This window comes from Haemorhous mexicanus, chromosome 3, assembly GCF_027477595.1.
Source record: "Haemorhous mexicanus isolate bHaeMex1 chromosome 3, bHaeMex1.pri, whole genome shotgun sequence".
NCBI classification, from domain to species: Eukaryota; Metazoa; Chordata; class Aves; order Passeriformes; family Fringillidae; genus Haemorhous; species Haemorhous mexicanus.
Genome location: NC_082343.1, coordinates 69,018,185 through 69,041,302, shown reverse-complemented (window position 1 = coordinate 69,041,302; position 23,118 = coordinate 69,018,185). Strand labels below are relative to the sequence as shown.

The following is a 23,118-nucleotide window of genomic DNA, read 5'->3' as shown; positions in this document are numbered from 1 at the left end:
AAAAAATTCATTGGAGTATAACACATTAGAGTACAAATGCAGGGCCTTTGTGGCATTATGGGGACAGCTAACCAACCTTCTCCATGCAAAGAATTTAAACCAGGAGGTAATTCATTGTAAACCAAATCAGTATTACATTCAAGGACCACTTCACCCAGCACTAAATGCTGCAGCACTGAAGCATGGCTTTCTACTTCTGTAGCCTCTAACATTCAAAACAAGTTCAACTTTGCTTCAGAGTCTTAATATCAAAAAGCTGAATTGTTGCTGCTAGAATTATTGGCAGTTCTTTGTCATCAGCTTGGTGACTTTTACTTACTGCCTCTGTGTTAGAGGAATAAAGGAATAAGTTTTTTAGCGGGCAGTTTTGTCTCGCTTATTTTTAATTGATTTGCAGTGATAGCGTGTCTTAGCATTGTTTTAAATAGCCTCCTCCAGTTCTGGCATTTTATTCGATGCCATTATTTTTTTATTTTATGTCATCCCACCTTATGAAGAGTGTGAAATGCCATCATTTACTAATGTATTCTGCAATCTCCAGGCCTTGATTTCCAGCTCTTCTGGATGCTCTGACATAATTAGGAAAAAAAAAAAAATTGTCCTGTACGTATCTTACTCCACATCCTTTTTGAGGCTAAAAACTCCAACACTAAAATTATTTACTTCTATAGTTGACTCAGAATGTCCTTTCCTCTCCTTCACATTTCATACTGCCTAGACTTTTCAAAGAGAGAGGTACAAAAATCAGGCTGTGTGAAAATCTACTCAGCCCACAGAATAATAAAACACTTTAAAGATTTTCAGTTCTGATAACTGGCAGGCATCAACATTTGTTATTAATCTTGTTAGACAGAGATATAAATCCACAAATGATGCTCATGTTGTATTTAATCCAAAAATAATTAAATGTTTTCAAGCACCTTGCATTAGTATTTGGGTTTTGGAAGTTAGCCTATGTCAGTCAGCTTTAAATATTCCCTTTCACATGGCTTCATCTGCCTGTGTTGTGAACTACCTGCTGATGAGAGCAGACAAGGATACCAACAAAGCTGAGCACAGGTTTGTCACTGGTCTGCTGATGCTCCAGGACAGCCTGACTTAAGCTTGCTCCAAGGGGCAAAATAAGGCAATGCCACAAGAAAAATGAGTGACTCATCAGCCTTGTGTTTAATGAGCTGCTTCAGTGCAGAAGAGGAGTTAGAGGTGGATCTTATCCTTGTCCTTTAGCATGGTGCACCTGAGTGTCTGCAGGGAATAAAACAGGAGGGTTTAGCAGTTCTAACACTGGAGAGGCAGCTGAAAGACCATTTCTTTCATTAGGGCCTGTTTGGAATACCAGACTGGGCTCAGCTTCTGCCTTTGGCCTGTGGGCTGAGGGAGGAGAAGAGGCCACAGTTGCTCTGGCTGCTGCAGTGTTTTTTTGGTTGATCTCTCTGTAAGCTGGTTCTACACTGCAGCTTTCTAGAGCTAAAAAAGGGAAAGCTTTAACGAAGAGCCTCAGCTGACCAGGAGCTACAACCTGTGCACAAAAACAGAGGATGAAATCACAAGTCTCTTTGGGATCTGAGGTGTAAATCACTTATGTATGTCTCATAAAGATTTCTGACTACACCTCCAAAGCTCCAGGCTGGGCCAGACAGAGCACACAAGCACAACTTCTCTGGACAAAGTATCCCAGTACCTCACTACCCTCACAGTGAAGCATTTCTAAGAATTACCTAATATAAACCTACCATCTTTCCATTTAAAGCCATTCCCCCTTGCCCTATCACTACCTGGCCTTGTAAAAAGTCCCTCTCCAGCTCTCTTATAGGCTCCCATTAGGCAGTGGAAGGCTACTTTATATCTAGCTAGCTAGCTATAGGTATAGATATGTTTATATAACTTCCACACTCAAAATCAGGCGCTACTGCTGAATTTATAAATTTATAAATAATCCCTTGGATTATTATTTAACTGATCGAGAAAATGTAGCACCTCCATATCCTTTTTTACTAATATTTTTTGACAAAGCCCTCAACCTCATATGAAAAATTTATTAGTGAAAATATTAAAGAAGTCTTGGGGTCTCCACCCTGTTCTAAGCAATCTATCATAATTGCTCATATAGAAAAGACAGGAAAATATTCTCATTGACAGATATCTGACAATAAAAAAAGAGAAAAATAAATAAGCAGCACTTTCTCCAGAGAGGGCATTGCCTCCACAATAATTCACTGAATTTCAAGACTGCATACCTGCCAGAACAAGCCCCAGGCCCATCAGAATTGATAAAAGCACTCATACATTTATGACAATTTCATTCACTTCCAATAACAAAGAAAAGTTTTCAGGTGCATTTTTCTCATGCTGGTGGCAGCTCAATAACTCTGCATAGCAGTGCTCATCAAGAACTCTCCCAAAGTGCATTTACAGAGTGCACAGGGAATTCCCATGTCCATCATTATTAAGTAGCTGTCATTATGGGGAAATGTGATAGTAACTGTGAATAAAATTTTAGGGACTTTTAAAGCTGGAAAAGCATACCATACAGTTCTAGGAGGGGAATAGGAACAAAGAATATCTCTGGACTTTTCTCCACTCTAGTTTGCTTTATTTTCCCATAGTGCACATAGAGACAGAAGCCTTCTGGAAATATTTTCCTGTTCCTTGCAGAGGCTGAATCTCAAGAAGACTTACCAGGAACTGTGCACTCTAGCTGATATAGATCACTTCCAGTCACAGAGCTCTATACAAGCTTCAAATCTCTTTCCTTATTAGTCTCACTGACAGCAACAACTTTTCTCTGACCACAATACCTATCAAAACCCTTGGATCTCTGCCTCCACCTCTTAGTTCTGTGCACCTCCCTGTGCATTGGTCAGACAAGGAGGGATACCACTAGACTGGGTTTCAACTGGCCATTTTTATGGATATCTTGATGGCTGCCTGGAAACCAGCTGGCTTTCCACAGCCTCTGATGAAGAGCTACAGGAGTGAGCACTTAGGCAAGGAGCAGGGTGCTGTGCATAGGCTGGCAACTGATCCACACACAGGCTGCAGCACTGATGCACTCTGGACGTGTTTACTCTATGCACACTAACAGGACAATTTTCACCTCTGCAATAGCTGTGACTCATCCTGGCTTTCTCAGAGCTATTTCTCCAGTGCAATAAATGTTTCCATGCACAGCAATCATTTCCTGATGTGCCAGGCTCTTTCAATCAGAAAAACTGCAATCTGCACACAAAGGCACCAAAGATGAGTATTTGAAGGAAATTTGTGCCTTGCTACCTATGGCCAGCAAATGCCTACAAAACTGTGGATGATCTGGCCCAAGGTCATGGCAGACCCACTCTGGGCAGTTCCTGGTATGGCTGTCTCTGTGTCAGAGATTTCTTTAGCTGTAATTGTGAGTGGACAGACCCTCATTTAAAAATGGTTCCACAGAGAAGATGGGGGAAGGCATGTGTCATGGTAAACGCTGTCGGTGGAATTACACAGGGCTTTGCTTTATGGACTGTAAAGAGAGAAGAAATTCAGCATGACAACCGTGGCAAACATTTTGTCTTCAAGAAATCATTACAGCTTTGAAGACATTTAGCATCTCACAGACATCTGCTAAACTGAAAATGGGTAGCAACACTAGAATCAAGAATTTCCCAATAACAGGAGTGAACTTAAAAGTGCAGTCATTATGCTAGTCTGTTCCAGGTTGTACAATTTTATTTTTAATTATTATTTGCCTTCAAAAGAGCAATTTGAAGTGCTACTGAGATAAAAGCCCTGATGAGATAGGCAAGGGACAAATTTGTAGTGAAAAGCTATCCCTGACTAGTAATAGTTTTCAAAGCTGTTAAGTACATTTTGTGGAAGTGCTTCTATTTCATGTCAAATATGATGACCTATCCTTCTGGATACTTATATTTTTATTCCTTTTTGTATGTTCCCATCTAGTCCTGGAACTGGATGAAAAATATGAGCCATTATAAGGCAAGAATCAGACTGTAGATGTGATTCTTTCCTACTTTTTAAATATTTTGTCGTCAAAAATTCATAAACCTTTCTGCTTTTCTCACCCCCACACATGACAAATAATGCAGCTTTTACATTAAACCAGGGTATTGTACTTCTATCTTTTATGTTAGTGTATTTACTAAACTGCAGCACCCTTAAAATGAGTTTAGAGTCATTTGCTTACTTTTAAGATATTCTAGAAGACTTCCATATCTCATCAGCTCAGTAATAATATAAATTGGGTCCTCCAAAGTGCAGACAGCATAAAGCTGTATAAGCTTTGGATGTCTCAAGTTCTTCATTATTTGTGCTTCCCTTAGAAAGTCTTTTGAATCCATTGAACCTGAAACAACAGCATATAACAAAACCAAGGTTATTAAAGGGCTTTCTACCAGCAATCTTAAGGGAGTAACTGATATTGTTTTCTGTCTTTGAAAGTACATTAAAATCTCAAATCTTCACAGTTTCCACAGAAAACAGACAGTGCAGCTGAAACAAACATTTAATGAGTGAAATATGCCAGTAGTGTAGGGACAGAGAACATATGTGTCCCAGCCACCAGAAATATAAAGGCTAAAATCAACCACCCCCAGGACTCCCCCAAACAGGAAAAAAACCGTGAGGCTAGAATGTTAAGGGATACATTTCCAACAAACAACTGGTTAATGAAAGGATCAGAAACTGAGGTGAGAGTGTCTAGGTAATGAACATAAAATTTCTGAGAGAAAAGTAGTGCTGCAATAAAAATTTGTTGCACTATATTTTCAGCTTCACCAATTAAAGGCTGAAAGCACTGAAATCAGTTTAGCATATGAGGAGATGATGTGTGCATTTGATATATACAAAAACAAATAGCTATTTATAATGATCATGCAATAGCAGCCCTATCAGAAATACCAATGTATGCACAGATGTGACATTAATTTTACAATCCCTTAAATATCAAAGTGTCTTAAGAGTAAATGATGCCAACTTTTTCAGTGTTACATAAGATCATAACATCTCTAGTTCTATTCATATCTGTAGTGAACCAATGCAGAAACTATGTCAAAGAAGCAGTCAGAAATGGCACAGGAAGCTAAAGTCATGGCAAATGTAGGATTAAAGTTCATATGTCCTTTAATAGGGATTGATTAGGAAAACATGAACAAATAAAGAATCAAAGCTTTCTAGATGAATGATCCAGTAGTGATCAGATATTGTGAGATGTTTGAGGAAGCTGGTGAATAATATCTCCTTCAAAATGCATGTACAAACATGCAAATGTGAAATTATTTAACTACTTACATCTCTCCTTTCTCCCAAATCAAAATACTTTAATTAAGAAAATATTACAGTTAAGATTGGGGAGGAAAATATCTAGTTATCCAACTAATTCTGGTCTGTGCCACGTTTAAAAACAAACTCATCTTACTCAGTAAACAGACTAAGTAATTTGAGAAGCCAAGGCTGCAAAAGTAAGAGTATTTATGGTTTGTTTTTTTTTTTAATATTAGGTAATCTATAAGGTTCATTTGGGAGTTTGATTGTGTTCCAAACATGGATTTTTAAGTTAAGTGAAACTCTTGGAGGATGTTAAATGGCTCAGCAATAAAATTCCAGCTGATAATTTGTTCTACAAAAAGGACTAGAAAATCAGCCTGTTCACCCAACACCTACCTTGAATGCCACCTCCTGAAAAATGCCCCAGCCTATTTCCCAAAACATAGGAATGATGTGTGATTTCTTATCCTCGCATCAGTACAAGAGGGATGATTCAGAAATGCTCCTGACATAGACTTTATGAAAAAAGAGCCACTTGACATTGCTACTTGGGAGAGCAAAGATTGCATTGCAAGGAACAGGTACTCCTAACTTCCATTTCCTCATATTTCCCTTGGCAATCCCATATTGTCCAATTTGGTGAGACTTTATAGGATGCCATTAGGAGGAGTGGTCAAAGTATTTGGATTTCCATCAATAAATGACAAGCTGCCAATAATACATCTCCTCAACAAGTACAAGCTATACTCATTTTCTTTACTCACTGTCAGAGAAAAGTGGGAGCTTCACAAAGAGTAAATGATCACACCTGGTCTGAATAAAGCAGAGATTATGACAGGGAGAAAACCCAAAATATCTGTGATTCTTACTCTATATTCACTTCTTGCTTAGAACAGCACAATCTTTACAGATTTACTCAAACTTTCCACCAATTCTAGATTAAAAAAATAATTTAAAAGTCTAGGGTTGTCTTTATAGGGTTTGGACTCACTTTGATATTGATTTAAAATTTTGCCCCATTTGCTTATTGTTTCAAGATATATGCATTGTCATGAAAATCAACCTAAAATCTACAGAGAAGCTGCATGGTTTGAAGCATTCTGCCTACAAAAGCAAATGCATCAGCATGACAAATGATTTAGCATCAGTGCCAAAATTTGACAAGTTGATCCTAAAAAGGATGAACTACTTGCTCACTTAGGGGCTACCAAATCATGGACCCTCTATGGATCATTATACAGGATTTCTTCACACCATAGAATTTGACAGTCTGATTTGTTCCCACCATCAAAATTTGCCTACAAGGAATTTCTCAGTTTAAACATGCTATAAACTTCTCCCAGTAAACAGAAACCAAGCAACACATTTTTCAGATATGACAACTTTCAATAAATTGATCAAGAAGGAAGTATTCCATTGGCTGAATAGCTGCAAATCTTTTTCAACACTGTAAAAGCAAATAGCAGTGACAATAATGATAACAAACCAGAAAAAGATCAATAAGTATTTCCTGCATGTTTTACAGAGCATATGTAACCTTCAGCTTTACTTAGTTTATGTCTTTAAATAGTACAAGCAGCAGACAGCACCCCAATCCCCCACAGCCCTGTAGATCTTATCTTGTACTTCATAGGAAGATTGGATGCCAAATGAAAAAAAGTTAAAAGTGTCTTTATGAGTGTTCTGCCTAAGATTATGTTTCAGCAACTGAATAAGCAAATTTAAAACTGCCTCTAAAAGCAACCAAACATGCTTGTTACAAATTAGTTGGATAAAACCTGTCACAATAGTGGCAAAGAATGTACAGTACATCCCTTTGAGGCAGGAAACACATGCCAAATGGAGTTTCAAATAACTGAAGGGGGTTTAACTTGTAGTTGAATATGTATGTTTTAATGAAATATACATTTTCACCTGTAAGGGGTAAACACAAGATAAAAAGCAGGCTACTGTAAGTAGAAACAATTTGGTAATTAACAATTAGTTAACATAAGCCTTTATTGAAACAAGCAGAGGTTTCTTTTGTGTAAGATACCAGTTCGGGAGTAAATTTATCAGGACCTGAAGAAAATACAGTCTAGATAATCTGTTTTTTGAATGAAAAATGTTTTTCTAAATGTCAAAGTCATCCTTCAGAACAAAATGTTGGAATCTTTTTCTTTAAGATGTTCTATGTTGTGCTGCTCTGCCAGAAATCACCTCTAACTTAAGCTTTCTTAAAACAGATATATCAGTTCTGATTGACTTCTCTTTGAAAATATTTTGTTCTAGATCTGAGAAAGATAAACACTGATAGCCTGGAAATGAGTTAAAGAGGAAGGTTAGTTATTTTCCAGATTCTACTGGCCTAAATGTAAATGGCCCTTAAATATTTGATAAACCTGTCACAAGACCCTTTGTTTGCAACTTTTCAATAAAACTTCCCAAATTGCTTCAAAGTACCCTTGTACTTCAGAGGAACCTAGCCCTCTAAGTAAAGTTTATAGAAAATTAATTTATGTGGAGACTGCAGTAAGCATATAACTATGACCTTCTGAAGAATTTTATGAGTACTAAAGAAATAAAATTTAAAAATTAAGTATTTGGCAACACAAGAAACTAAAATAGCCTATTCATATTAACAGACGAATAATATATGTTTCTGGATGTTCTCAGGCAGCTTTGTCACGATACAGAAGTAAACTTACATATCAGTGTAAGGCCCCATACTGAATTAAATGGAATAAAAAATCTCTTTTTTTTTCAGGGAAAACTGGGTACTTCCCTGAGTGCAAAGCTTTTTACACTGCATATGTATTAAAGAGATGACAAATCAGAGAAATGAAAATGTTATGAAAAACTCCACTGACAGTACCAACCCAGACACTATTTTGGAAAAGCCTCCTGAAAAAAAAAAAAATCATGCTTGGACAGTTTCCATGCAGAGAGAAGCTTGGGAGATGCTTTACAACGTGATAATGACAAATGTATGCGTCAGCTTCAACAGGCATAAGGAACTTTATCAGATACAATTAATTGGTGATGATAGATGTCTGCTTCACATGCTGACAGCTGGAGAAGCAAGCTAGCCCAGACAATAGGTTCTAGAAAATCCATCACACTCAACATAGGACAAAGTGCAAATCCCTGCTGCAATGATTTCCACTTAAATAGAAAAATACAGTGTCTCAGTGAGGAAATAAAGACAGAAATGTGAAATGACATGTTCAGGGACCTGCATCAAGACAGTGATGTGCAGAGCCAAAGCCAGAAATAGCAGCTGCTGGTTTCTAGACTGTTTTCCCATTTATTGATCCCTGCACCTCTTTGAAAACTATGGGTCAACAGCTGTAAAGTCAGAGATGTTCTTTAAGGCAAAGATGTTCTTATATTTTGTTTTTTCATTCACACATTCGTGGCTATGGTTGTGGCTGGTAAAATGTCACAGATGTCTCCAAAGCAGAGATAAGTGAACCAGTGAACAAATACGAGAATTATCTAAACGAAAGCATCACATTACTGCTGCTTTCTGTTTATAGCCACACTGATCAACAGATTGTAAAAGGAATAAGGAGAGGTAATGGGCAAGACCTTGACAATGATATTTGAGAGCAAAGAGTGGAATGATCTCAGGGAATTTCAGTTGTTGTAATTGTGCTGGAGGGACAAGGGGTGGATTGTGTGCAAATTGTTGACTTTGGTTTTGTGATTATGATGTTTTGCTTTTGTTTTGGAGAATTCTTTTTCTGGACACAGGATTTGAGGTGTAGCCTCACCAGCACCGAGCAGAGAGGGACAATGGTCTCTGCCCTGGTCTCACTGGCCACACTATTGCTGATACAGACCAGGATGCCATTGGCATAATTGATTTTAAGCCTTTTAGTAGCAATAGCTAGAGACTAGTTTAAGTCCAGAAAAAAATTGTTTGAGAAATGAGAAGGACATTATATAACAAGAAACTGCATTTAGCCTTTCTAAAAACAACTGAAAAGTGATTAAACCTGAATGGAAAGAAAAATAAGAAGACATAGCAAGGGTTAAAGAGAAGACATCAGGCAAATTCAAATGTGAAATTAGGTGCAGATTCTTACAGTGCCTTCATCTTAGGACTAGAAGACTTCTCATTATTGTGTAGTCAAGAACAAGCTGTGTTTTGATTAAATATAAATGCTAATCTCAGCAGAGGGATGACGTGTAATGGCATATAACAGCAAAGTATTCCGACTATATATGGTCTAGAAGAGATGTACACTGCAAAATAATGCACAACAGAAAAACCCAAATAACAGAAATTCTTTCTGGCCTTAAGGCCTGTAAATCTATGGCATTCTGATTGCATTATGCTCTTCTCTATTGTTCACCATGTGATTACCCTTGATCAACCTGCTCCTGCTTGGTAATAAGATCATTGTTCCACTTCACAATTTCTCTGGTGGTAAAGCCTTTTTAGCAGAACCCTTTCCATCTCAGCCCCTTATATTTTTCAGATCACCTTGAGTTTAACACACTCCTCTGTTTTTCTGATGACTGGCTTGTCCAGAGAGTCTGCACTGTAAAACAGCTTAGTGAAAAGTCTGTCCCCCTCCTGCCCTAGTGTAAAGACAAGTGATTTAGATCTTTGAGCCAAACAACAAGAGAGGCGTATTTTACATTGTGTTACACTTCAAGCCTGAAACATTGCTTATGTGAATACTGGAAGCTTCAGTCATCAACAGAATGTATTTCTTGATTACTCACTAACTATTATATTTTCCATTCATTTATCAACTTTATGTTATGGTGAATGAAATTACCAACCCTACCCTTTGCTGAAATTTTATTAGTACCAAGATAAGCATTTATTTCTCAGATTAGGATGAGGGTATTGTGGTTTGTCTTTAATTAGTGAAGTCTTATTCCTCATGAGTAACAATGAGAACAAGCTATGGAAAACCAATGTGCTGATTACTGTTAGGGACTCCAAGTGACTTTCACTATACAGTGAAAAACAATGTATAGAAGAGGATAATTCCCTGAAGAAGTGATACTACAAGGTTAATTGCTTACATTTGTGACTATTTGAACTGTTTTTGTAGAATGAGATAGTTCACAAAGTACAGTGATAAGAGATTCAACATTAACTACATAATTTATCAGGACAGCTTTGGGAATCAAACTCTTCATTCTGAGCAACACTATGTGCAACGCACGGCTTCCTTATCGCAGTGTTAGGTCACAAACTCTCTGCTATCCAAGCAGTGCATCCAGATGGGGCTTCTGTCTGCCCTAACTCAATCCAACCCAGCATGCAATCAGTGAAACTACTGCTGTTGACCTTAGCAAGAGTCAGACTAGAGTGTAAAAAACTGAGATAGAAAAAGTATTGATTAATCGAGCCCTTTGTCCCAGGTGAACTATGATACTACAGAAAGAATCACAGTTGAAGGAGTTTCTTCCATTATACTGTGCTAGTCCATATATGATAACAAGTTTGCAGTGATCTCATGTTTATTCCAGTGAAAAAGAGATTTCAAGCTGGTTTCTGTTTGCTGAGTCACTAGGGAGATGCACCTGTTCACTGAAAAAAGTATTGTCTTTCATATGAATTATAAATGGTCTTTAGTCTGAACAGTTTTCACATTTTCAGTTAAGCAGAGGAAAAAATAAAAGAAAAAAGGGGGCTTATTTTCTTTCAGTTTGCACATCCCAAAACACAAAAGATATCCTGATACAAGAGAGCCTTGAAACATATGCTTAAATTCCTCCCTGTTCGGAAGACCATTCAAGCAGTGCTCAAGCATATTGATGTTATATTGAATCAAAGGTCTGAATCTGTTCTGCTTCCTGAATCAGGTTCATTAGTGGCCAACACAAGCTTTTTCAATTAACCACAGCTCATATTGTTATCTCTTTTTAAAAAACATGTATATCATCCAAGCTGCCTCTCTTATCTATGTGGTTCTTGCCATCTGCTGGCAGATATTTTATGTTGTTGATTGAAAATGCACAAATTACTTGAAGTTAATGAAACATAATTAAGAAAAATGTTAAAAGCTGTACTAGTCACAATCTTATATTACATGCAAATAGTGGGTATAAATGTTGTGTATCAGAAACTTTTAAAAATTTGATTCAAGCAATACTAGGATTAAAGCACTCCTTAAATACAAACTTAGCATAATAAATATTCTGTATTACCAAAGAAATCACTGCAGTATAGCACCTAATCACTAGTAAAACCCTACAGACGACAAATTGCTTGTAAATCCATTACTTCACCTACAGATTATTCAGTCTACAGTTACTCATTTCCACATAAACAATACTGTAAAAAATAGGTACAACTCTTGTTGTGGTTGCCTTTTTATGTAATACAGATTTTGAATTAATTCAGCTCATCTAGAAACAGAAAACTGTATAAAATTCTAATTCAAAATACCAAAGACTAGCTAGACCTAAAGATTTACTAATCTTCATGTCTAGGGGTGTGGATTTTAAGAATGAATGCATATATACAGATAGGCTCTGTTTGCTGCAGCATTTAAAAAGTAAAGGAGCACTCTTGCTAATAGCTCATTAACATTTAAGAATATTTCACATACCTGGTTTTAATGTTTTGATTGCCACAGGTGTGGTATTATTCCACAGTCCTTCCCATACTTCACCAAACTGACCAGATCCTAATTTTTTCACAAATTTCAGAGATCGTCGGTCTATCTCCCACTGATCAACAGTTTTGTAAGACAAATCAAAAGTGGCAGGAGTTTGTATCTTGTAAAAGAAAATAAACAATACAATAATTGAGACTTCAATAACATATACAAATCTTTGTTAACTATTTCATGTAAAGCTGGAACAGATATAGATAATGTTTCTTTAGAGTATACACATGCAATAGTGAGCCAAGAACATAATATACAACCCCCATTCTGGCTGCTCTTTGTTAGAAATTAGAAATATGCTAAAGAAAATATCCTCCCATTAAAAGCAAAAATAAGACATCATCCCTCTAGAAAGCTTTTTGAACAGTGATGTGTTGGTTGCCAGAACCTTGTGGTTTTGTCTCAGTAATTACATATGGACAGCTAGAGTTATGGAGTTGGAGATTTCATCTCCAAGTGTTTTTTATAAAAAGGTATTAAGAAATGATGATCTGGCATATTCCTCCGCACTCCCCCAAACACTTGATGACTTTTTTGAAAATGGCGTGGTACTTTATTATTAATTTGTCAACCTCAAGAATGAAACTGTAACACTACACAGAACTTCCTGAAAACAAGCAGATCATTAACATTCTGAAATGGTAGAAGCAGATATGGGGTCAACACTTTCTGACAGATATCTGATGAGTTAGCTCACAAAAAATAGTTTGTACAGTGTAGCATCCACGCCTTACCTTTAGGCATGGCTGTCTGAGCAACACGCAGAGGCCATCACTGTTCTTGCTGTAATAGTCAACCAACTTATCCAAAGTTTTAAAAGGTTTCCTTCTGGTTAGGAAAAAGCTTCCGTCCATCCTTTTAATCCTGTAGTGCTTCACAGATGTACCATCAAAAACTAAAAAGATTTAAATATAAAAGTGTCCAGGGATTATTGAAGTGGTACAATATAATTTATACCCAAACCATCATAATGTTTCTAAATATATTTATTAGGACCTTAAAATAAATTATTTTAGTTCCAAATATGACAACTATAACAAGCCTCTTTCAAACCAAAACCCATTGTTCAGATAGCTTAACACATCTTGTCCATTAGTCTTCAGCTATTCAGATTTGGAGATTCTCCCCCAAAAGAACTAATGTAGAAGTACATAAATATATCTTCTGTGAGGCAGTTCTTGTTTCCCATGTTTGAAGACACCAAAACCAGTCAAAAGCATCTAACTGACAGCACCATTTAGTCAGTTTTTAATATTTTCTTTATCCTTCTTTATTTTAGTGTTAACAATCCAAATAGCAGCTGCTGGGCTGGCAGGCATTTTAGAGGAAGCAGATACACCCTCCACATAACCACAGTTCTCTGAAAAGCACTCACGTCTTCCAAGGGATTTTTTAAATTTTGTGCATGTTTGGAATATGTAAAAATCAGGTGAATAATGCTGTGTTTCAGGTAGTTGATTAATTCCTTTTCAGTGGAATGTTTTTTATTCTAATCTCTTGTGTCTTAATCAATAAGACCATTCCTCACCTCCTGTAAGAGACCTGCTTATCATGACAGTCAAAGTGTCCCTCCCTGTGACCAGTGGAGCACTCTTTAGATGTGTCAAAAAGGCTGGGCCACTCTATGCTGGGGCTAGACATGGACCAGCACAAGATCAGAGGGAGACAAAAAATATGTATAAATCACACACACACACACACACAGAGACACACACTGACACACACACACACACACACAAAAGTTTAGAGACCTCTAGTTTAGAGATATTTACAAAGGAATATCAGTAGAAGAAATAGCAGGTTCAGAATCATTAGAGAGGGCAGTACAGAAGAGCTGAAAAGGTATTTAGTCACTTATGTGGGTGTAATTTCCTACACCCTCCATTATTTAGACATCACTATCCGTGTTCAATGGGCAGTAGAGAGTTTATATTACATTCAGAAGGGTAACTGATTTTGCTCCAAAGAGGTCCACAGCTGTTAGCTCTAACATTAAGAGTGTCACACAACAAACCTAGAAGACAGATTTTTTATACTGTACCACTGTGTGCATCTTGGTAATAACTTTGGTTTTAATAACAGAAGAGTATGTGGTTACATATTGTATGTAGAAAGCATATAGGATTGGTTGCATGAAATAAGCAAAGCTGATAGGAAGAATAATTTCTCTCACCATCTAAGTGATGAAATCAAAGAGGAAATCTCTCCTTCCTTAAGTACTATTGTGGATGATCAAGTATTTTTGCACTGTACTGTGCGATTGTCATCCAAGACCACCAGAGAGCAGACAGGAGCTTTTCAAAATACTCCACCTCAGAAAGTATTTTTAGGAATCTGGGAACTTACGATTCTGCATGAGGACAGGAATGAGAATATTTGTAAACAAAATCCATATTACATTGCACTTTTCAACTTATATTTCTTTTTTAATTAACACCCATAATTACTACTTTTTAACCGTTAAATTTATGAATGTTTTTGTGATGTGTCATTTGGAAATGGTGCTGAAGCAAAATGAAGGAAAGAGTAATTCAGGAAAAACAGACTGAAAATGTAATGACTTTTCCAAAGTTCACAGGAAAATTAATCCAGACAAATTAATTAGTCTTTATGATGCATTTGAACAAAAGGCCAACAGGATGACTGTTAATCCAGTCCCAGTTATATATCACAAGTAATAGTAGTTTGGCTACCTGATTTATTTATTAGCAGTGTGATAACTATTGTTTGTGAAGTAGCTAACATTATTAATGCAAGAGTTGGTTTGAAGGATGTGCTCTAATTTCTTAAATGAGCCTTTTACAAAGCCTTATGATTGACAGCGTGCAGGTCAGATGGCAATTTGTGTGTAGAAGCTGGAGAAAATTTCTGCACTGATACTCTCTCATCCTGTGATAAGTAGCTGAGACTAGTGCAGTATTTGACAGGAGGCTGTTTAGTTTTATTTTAGGGCTGAGTTTGGCTGTACAAGTCCTACAGCACCCACTTGGAGTTCTGCAGCACAGCGTGGCTCCTCTGCCAAAATTATACAGAGCACATATCACTAAGGAAAGAACTACCCATAACTCCTTCCAGTCATCTCTACACCCATGCCAGATTACTAACCAGGACAGGATTGTAATTTCAGTCTCACACAGCTTGAAAGTAACTTGGTTTGAAGACTACAGTGGTTTTCTCCTCCACTTGCCCTTTCCAAAAGAATTACAGGTCCCTATTAGATTTCTACATGGTTTCAGTCTAGCAGAAGGATTATCCTCTCCCAGCTATCCATCTTCACATGATGGGTTAAGCAGAAGTAGATTTTGCCACCTGAAGAATGTGAATAAAATAATTTACTACTTCTTCCCCAGGGCACAAAAATTTATGGTGAAATTTATGGTGGCATCAGCAGAGTCCACACCTTCTCCAAATGAGTCATGGAGACACTAATGTTCCATTACTGCCAAAAATTAAGTTCCCCAACACAGCTCCTGGGAACAGCCCTCCCCCAGCACTCGCCATGCAGCACTGCCACCAGCACCTCTGCTCTGCCTCCATGCCCAGAGTGGATGTGGGAGGAGGGTGACACATGAGATCACTCTCACCAGCACAGAACGGGTGCAGAGGCAGATCCAAAATCACCCTCTTAGTACGGCCATGATTTTGCCAGTTCTATGAGTCTGCTGCCTTAAACAACTACGTGTTTTTCCTGTTATGGAGCCCAAAAGGAAAACACACAACATTCTTTTAGGAGCATGGAAAAAAAAGCTGAAGAAAACACAAACCATTTACATTGTTATTTAATGCAATAAGTCTTTCAGATACCATTATTCAGTGATGGGCTAAGTACAGAGCCTCCTGCTATCATTGGCAATGACACTCAATTAAGCTGAGCACATCTAAATTATGGCTTTTAATTAAAATGAGGCAACATCTAAGATGGCACCAACATGTTTAAAATTTAATACATTTCACACCAGATGCTGGAGTCATCAACATAAAAATCTGTCGACAACATGTGCATTTTTAAAATGGAAAAACCTATTTTTAAAATGTCAAACACCCTAAATTTATAGTAACTCATGTCAGAGGCCTATCTGGCTTGATGAGCTTTCCATTTCACTATTCACAGATGATAAAAACCTTTCTGAACAAGAATTTTTGTTTTTAATTTAAATAATTATTTATTATGCAAATCTTACAAATTGAGAGTTTTCCCAACAAGGAAAGTTAGAAGTAAAGAGTGTAATTTTCATGAAAGATGGAATTTTTAATTTTTATTTTTCTTACTAAGGAGATCACTTGTCTCCTAATTTAACATTAAATCTCTCATTTATCTCATTTTCTATATGAGTATGAAATCAAGCATGAAATTCATAAAATCAATTTATGGGTTCTTGGGTAACAGAAAAAAACAAATCTTCCTCTTCAACTTCTTTTTTTACCTAAATGACATGCTGGATGGAGAATTAAAATATTTTCTTAAAGACCTTAATTCTGAAAGCCAGGTTTTCTCTTCAAGCCATTACCATCTACTCTGCAATGAAACCAAAACAGCAATAAAAGCTAGAGCAAAACCAATCAGGCCTACAGAAGATGGGACTTTTGAGGTCTAATGTTTCTGGACTGAAAAAAAATTGAAAGAGAAATTAGGGACATATTCCAAAATATTGGGTTGTGATTTCTCTCTTGTCAGTGTATCACCTACCACGGAGATAGAAGCCATCCTTCTGCCTCAGCTTTAGTGTCTCATAATTCCTACTGGTGGCACAAACAGGAAAGATGCAGGAAAACTCTCTTTTCCATAGAACCTGGTGAACTGAACTACCTTATTTCCTACTTATACTTCCCACAACACAAACCATTTCATTGTTTGCTTTAGAATGCACTGGCTTTCCAAGAAGTAGACAGTAAGCAATGAGATTATGGACATAAAACATCTAGACCATGATGTATACTATCAGGTTGGAAGAAAAATACAAACAGATGCCATTCAGCTAAGCTGATTCAGTAAGCAGCAAATAATATTCAGCTCTTTGGGATGAAGTAACATGTTAAGGATAAGTTATGTTCAACTCTGGGAAGCTGCTAAAGAATACAGCAGCACTGCGAAATGATGCCACCAGTAGTGTCTACAGGTTGCTTCAGTTTATCCTTTTTCTTTAACTAAAAGAGCACAAATGATTAATAAATCTGAGATGATACATATATTTGTGCAAACATTTTCTGAGGACAACCCATGTTTGGGCATGAATGAGAGCTAGATCTTACAGCTGGAGCCTTGCCTCTGTGTATATCACACTCTTCAGTGCCACTCTTACCTTCCTTAATCAAAGAAACCAGCATGAAACAAACCTATACTGTTGGTTTCATATCTTGCTCTTATCATTCATCATCAAATCTCTTCTTCTCAAATAAGCTTATAAAAATGTTTAAAAAAAAAAGTCTACCACAAGCTTTCATAATTGAATCAAATATACTAGATCAGATGGAATAAATCTATCCAAAATTCGTAATGAAAAAACTAAACAGCAGCATCAAAGGGTGATTTTATACCACTACAAATGCTGGCCTAATATTTATTTTCATTCTCTTGGATTTTTCTCTAGTTTACCTTCTACTTTCCTGTTAGAGAAGTGGTTAGGATGCAGGATAAATAATATTTTAAATCTTTCCTAAAAGGAGAGAGAATAATAAAACAAATTTGCATTTCCACCTACAGGTGCACAAACTAAAGATTTTTCATTGATTTTTGGTAATGAGCCATGTATTTACATGCCATCATTAAGATGGTAATACAGGCTTGTCTTTCCTTCCCTATATAACACCACCCTGTCACCTGTCTAGCCCAGTTCTTGGATGAAAAACCATGTAACACAGCAATAGGTTGGCAGATGTAGAGAAAGCATTTTGAAAGGTCTGTAGCTGTAATACAGTCCTTGTACAAAAGTGTGCACACACAGAGAGGCCAGTTCTGTCACAGCTCAGGAGCAGTCTGATTCCTTGCTAAAGGCAGTTTTCCTTTAAGCACTTCATGGCAAGGACCAACTTCCTTGAGGGCAAACTAAAAAGAACGATCTTTCTTTCATGGTAAGGACCTTCATGGCAAGGACCAACTTCCTTGAGGACAAAACTGTGAAGTAAATTCTCTCAGTACTGTAAATATCCCATTTATTTCAATAAACACCCCTGTATTTCACATTTCTTTGTCTTGGCAATACAAAGCATTCCTCACATTACCACAAGACACTGCAGGTACATACACTTTAGTTATAATTGGGAAAGTGAAACCAAGAATATGTTTCTTCACAACCTTAAGCTGTGTTTCTGTGTAATGTTTAGAAGGTGAGTGACGCATAATCATCCAGGCAAAAGAGTCAATATGGAAGAATCCAGTTATGGACAAAGTGCCTCTCATTGCACTTACATAATTCTGCACGTGACTACTCATGGTTTTTTCACAAACAACAAAAACCTTTCCTGGTTCTGCAATTAGTATAGGTAAAACATATTAGGAAGTTTGGGTGTATAGCCTGGTTGTCGCAGGGACAACACTATACTCGTGACTCGCAGTTGTATGACAAGTTTGATGGGAAATATTCACAGAAAACAAGCCATGAGCAATCACATTTACTATCTAAAATTGCAAATATCTACAGAATAAAAAAAAAAAAGCACTTAAATGTGAGTAAAATTATTAACGAGTAAGTGTCCTAATTTGATAATCATTTAGATTCAAATAAAGGACTTAAATAAATATCAAAATTCATCATCATCATAAATCTATTTTTTGCTGATGTTTACAGTGAAATTTTCAATGAAACATCACTGATTCTAAAGTACAACTTTGAAGACCTTCCTACAATTTTTATCCCTGATAATATATTTAATAAATATATAAATATATACCTAAATAAATATAAACCTAAATGTAAGCTCTAACAGAAATCTCCTTTTCTTAATTTGTGGATATCTGTCAATATGCTTTTATTTTTATTTTTGTTTTGTGTACTAATCAGAGCTGTAGTGTACAATTGTAATGTAATTTTTTATGTTTTGGTCATGAAAATACTATCTATATTAAGGCAGCTAGAACACTGAAAGTACTAAGCATAAAAAAGTTAATTTCTGTTCTGAGTATATTGATAAACAAAGTCTATAAAATATAGACTCAAATTACTTTGCCAAGTTTTCTTTATATATCTCCTGGGAAAAAAAAAACATTATTACGAATTTAATTTCATTTTCATGCCCACAGTTTATTGCTTTTGAAGATGAAAAAGCCCAGACCACTTGAAAAATTTTTAAAACATTGCTTCAGATGAAAAACTAGAATATACCTGAGAGTGAGTATTCGCCTTTTAGACTTTCGCTTTCTCGGATTAGGAAGGCTCCTTCCTTGTTTACAGGGTACAACAGTTGTCTCTCGGCATCTGCTCGTTTGATTGGGCCAAAGAACCATCTGAACAAATAAAAACCATTAATTTTAGCATTCAGTGAAACATTCCAGGAAGACAGTTTAGCTTTTATAAACATGCTGCATATTTACTAAGAGATAATCTGTGCTGTGTTAATTAAATGTCAATAGTATGGGGGGGAAAAAGCCAACAAGAACTACAGAACAAATTTATTGCTAGAAAACATCGCTTACACATTTGAGTGAAATCTGAATTTTATTGCTGATGAAAAGTCTTACTGCTTTCAAGGCAACAAGCATTCAGAAGTGACAGACTGGCCTTGTCCCAGAAAAAATCACCAAGAAAATTTGCCAAGCCTACAAGGGCAGAAATTGATGCCAAGTCCATTGATGCCGCTTGAACTAGGTAGAGGGGCAGGTATTTGCTAACAACCCAACATCTTAAAATACAAAAGATCTCTCACACTGCAGAAGGGCTCTCAGATTCCAAGGTGTAAATCACCCTGCTTCCCCATTCCACTGCCACGTCAATACCTCAGGCGAGTGACTGGCAATTTTCAGCTTTGCTGCTTTTTGACAAACAAAACCGGTGTATCTCTCAAGTCACTACAAAAATCTCCACACCTGTGTTCTGTGAAAATCTACTCCGATCTACGGCTTTTAAAACATTTTTCCTCACTAAACCCTGTAGTTCACTAAGGCTTGTTCAAGCGATAATTTTAATTTGCTCCTCTGAAGATAAGATTTAGCTCTCTTGCTGCTTTGTGCTGAGTTTAAATTAAAGATAAATAAGACAGAGATGAGTCAGCATTTTCAGGTGGGGTGGTGTTCAGCTTCCTTCCAGCAAACATGCAAAGCTCTTTCCAAGATTAGCTCCACCTCTTATTTGAAGCAAATGATGATAAGTAGGTATCAGAAAGAGGCCATGAGCTCATAGGAGAATTCCTTTTAAATTAATCATAGCTAAAACAATTATACAAAATTCAAATATAAATTAATGCACCACAAGTAAGTTATCTATTTGATTTGTAAATTACTAGTGAAAAGTACAGACGGAGTCATCAACAAACTATTTTAGTATCTGCAAGGCTTGTAGTCATCAAGAGTAATGGAGGAAATAAATGAGACTACTGGGTGATGCCTTAGCTGATCAAGCATGAGGACTGATAAATGGGTTTGTATTAACAAAGAGGAAATAAAAAGAGGCAAATACAGGCAGCACTAACCCATGCTGAATATGCTTTATTAAGAAAAGAAAATTAAAGACAGATTTTTCCAGACCATATTCCTGTCAACTGAGTTGAAGATGATTTGGATAAAATAGGTCTTGATACATATTTGGCAAGCAAAATAATCTCACTAGAAAGCTGTAATGTGTTAGAAGTAATTTTAATTAATTAAATGTGTTCATTAATTCAACTAATTAATTTAATTAATTCATTCATTAGACTGAAGAAAGCTAAGTAATCAATAAATGTTCAAATCCTTAACTAAGGCTCTTGTCAAAGGAAGGAGAGTACAAGTTCAACTGTATTCAAGTGGCAAATAAAATCTGTCTGCCCTAAAACCTAAATTAGAATCTTTCTGAAATTTCTAAATATACCTGCTCTGAGAATAACATCTGAAATCCAACAAACTATATGACCCAAAAAATTAATTTGTCCCCTTGGAGTATTAGCTATCATTCAATCATGTCCAAAGTGATTAATCCTCATTAGAGTGTATAGGAAGGTGTTTAATTTTTTGTCTTCTTTCTTCTTGGGTTACAAGGATAGCACCTTTTCAAAAGAATTTAATTTTGTACCAAACCCAAAAGAGCTTCCATCACATTGTTAGCAAGACTGGATTTGATAGTCATAGTCAAAATATAGCCTTTATGTGACTCAACATTTGAATATACACTGTTAGTAATCCAAAGTTCTAAAGCTGAAAATTTGAGCAGTAATACAATCAATGCAACTAAAGGAAACTGTTGGTTTATTTTGAAAATATAAATTAATATACTATTACCCTGTGTATATAAAACCATGTCTACAATATAAACAATGATTTGGGAAAATAATATGCACATAATTACATCACATTTATCATAAGTATCTGCTTCTTTGATTTCAAAACATTTCAGCATATATGCTTATTTTTATTAGGCTGGAAAAACTTCACTTAAATCAATATGAAATTACCATTAAAGATTATATAGAGGATATATAATATGTAGGTTCTGACTCCAGATAAGCATTGCAGTTAAAAAAATCCTAACTTGCAAAATAATATAATTAGAGCAACAGTATTAGAGGCGGTAAGTGTAACTGAAGCAATTATTATGGAGGGTGAAAAGTGGATACATATTGTGTATTACCTCATTTGCCTGACTTTATATGATCTGATTAAAATGTTTCAGAAAAATACAGGGAAAATTACTTTTAATAGCACTTGAATATTTGATTCTTAGTTCAAAGCCATTTGGTTTGCAATAATAATTATACAGTACCAAAAGTAAAACTGAATGTGAAAAAAACCCAATCTCTTAACTTCAAAGCAAATAATTTAATTTGTTATTCACTTTTTTTTTTAACTAAAGCACATCTGAATTTAAAGTACTATTTTCAGTGTAATGGACGTTTAAATTCCTTTTATAAAGCGTGAAGAGCTTATTTCGATTTCTAGCAATTGAACTTCTGCTTCAAAAGGCTTAATATTTTACTTCATCCAAAAGTGTGTATCTTAGAGGGAAAAGCGCTCTAAAAAGTAATAATGAATCAAAGTAATTGCTCACCACGAGATTTTGCTCTGCAGGATAGGAAGGTCAGACCAAAACAACACCCAATCCTCAGTAAATCTATTCATGTTTTATAGCTCAGACAGATGAAAGTTTTAAAACAGAACACTTGGAAAACAAGAACTAAACATAAAGCACTATCCACTGAGCTAGTTAAGTCACTTCTCTGACTTCAGAGCAGTGTATTGGCACCAAACAGTCCAGGAGAAGTTTGAATTAGCAATTCTTACTCAGTATCAGCCTGAACTTCAGCTCACAGCCAGGTGACTTTGGGTCACGCCTATCGGTGCTGGATCAGTAGATTACCATGTATGGCACAAATGAGTGCATTCAGAATTGGGCACAATTTTCCATTTCTAGCAGGAGCTGTCTGGCTAGCACAGCAATAGTGTTCTTCTGTCAGCAAGACTCAGGAAGATGCTTTCTTGGCCAACTCTGCATCCAACATCCCAACTCCCTTTTAAATGTATGATGCCAGATCTGTTTTTTTGGGATTGTTTCTAGAAGCTTCCTCTAAATCTCTTGCTAACACCACCATTCATTGCCATCAGGAATATGTTCATTAAAAATTCCAGGGTACTTCCATGTCATTTTGGCCACCACATATACGATTACTTTGAAGCCAAAAAACATGACCTTTTTATAGGTCCATAACAAACACAGTCCTCACTTGTTACAGATGATGCTCAATACTGGAATACCAGTGAGATTTGTTGTGGTTATTGAGAGCATAGTAATCTGTTTTGGCCATCAGTTCCACTAGCACATTTATCATCACCATGTAACATCAGGGATCGTAGCAGGTTTTGTCATGGCATGTTCCCTGTCTGTGACAGTATCACTGATGAGACCTCTAAAGACTTTCTTCCAGCCAAGGAAATCTTCATCTAGCTGAATTCTGGTGTTTATACTTGAATGGCAATTTTTTAAGAGACAGACATCTTGTCACCTTACACTCATTCCTGGCTACCTATTCAGCTCAGTTTGAGTTAAAATGGAGTCATGAGCTCAAGGGTAGTTGGTAGTGCTACCTGGCTCCACCACTCCTTTCCTGAGAAGCTTTC

The 23,118-nt window shown here is 36.4% G+C and overlaps 1 protein-coding gene across 2 annotated transcripts in view; it reads right to left on the bottom strand.

The window, feature by feature from the left end:
* The window catches only part of FRK (fyn related Src family tyrosine kinase), a 47,450-nt gene that overhangs the window by 5,795 nt on the left and 18,537 nt on the right, over positions 1-23,118 (bottom strand). Inside the window, exons 2-5 of one of the 2 annotated variants that reach the window (XM_059842253.1) lie at positions 19,199-19,320; positions 12,614-12,774; positions 11,820-11,988; positions 4,181-4,339 (exon numbers count right to left, since the gene is read on the bottom strand). In XM_059842253.1, coding sequence (XP_059698236.1) covers positions 4,181-4,339; positions 11,820-11,988; positions 12,614-12,774; positions 19,199-19,320 — 611 coding nt within the window. The remainder of the gene's footprint in view (positions 1-4,180; positions 4,340-11,819; positions 11,989-12,613; positions 12,775-19,198; positions 19,321-23,118) is intronic. The other variant, XM_059842254.1, reaches the window with a different exon arrangement.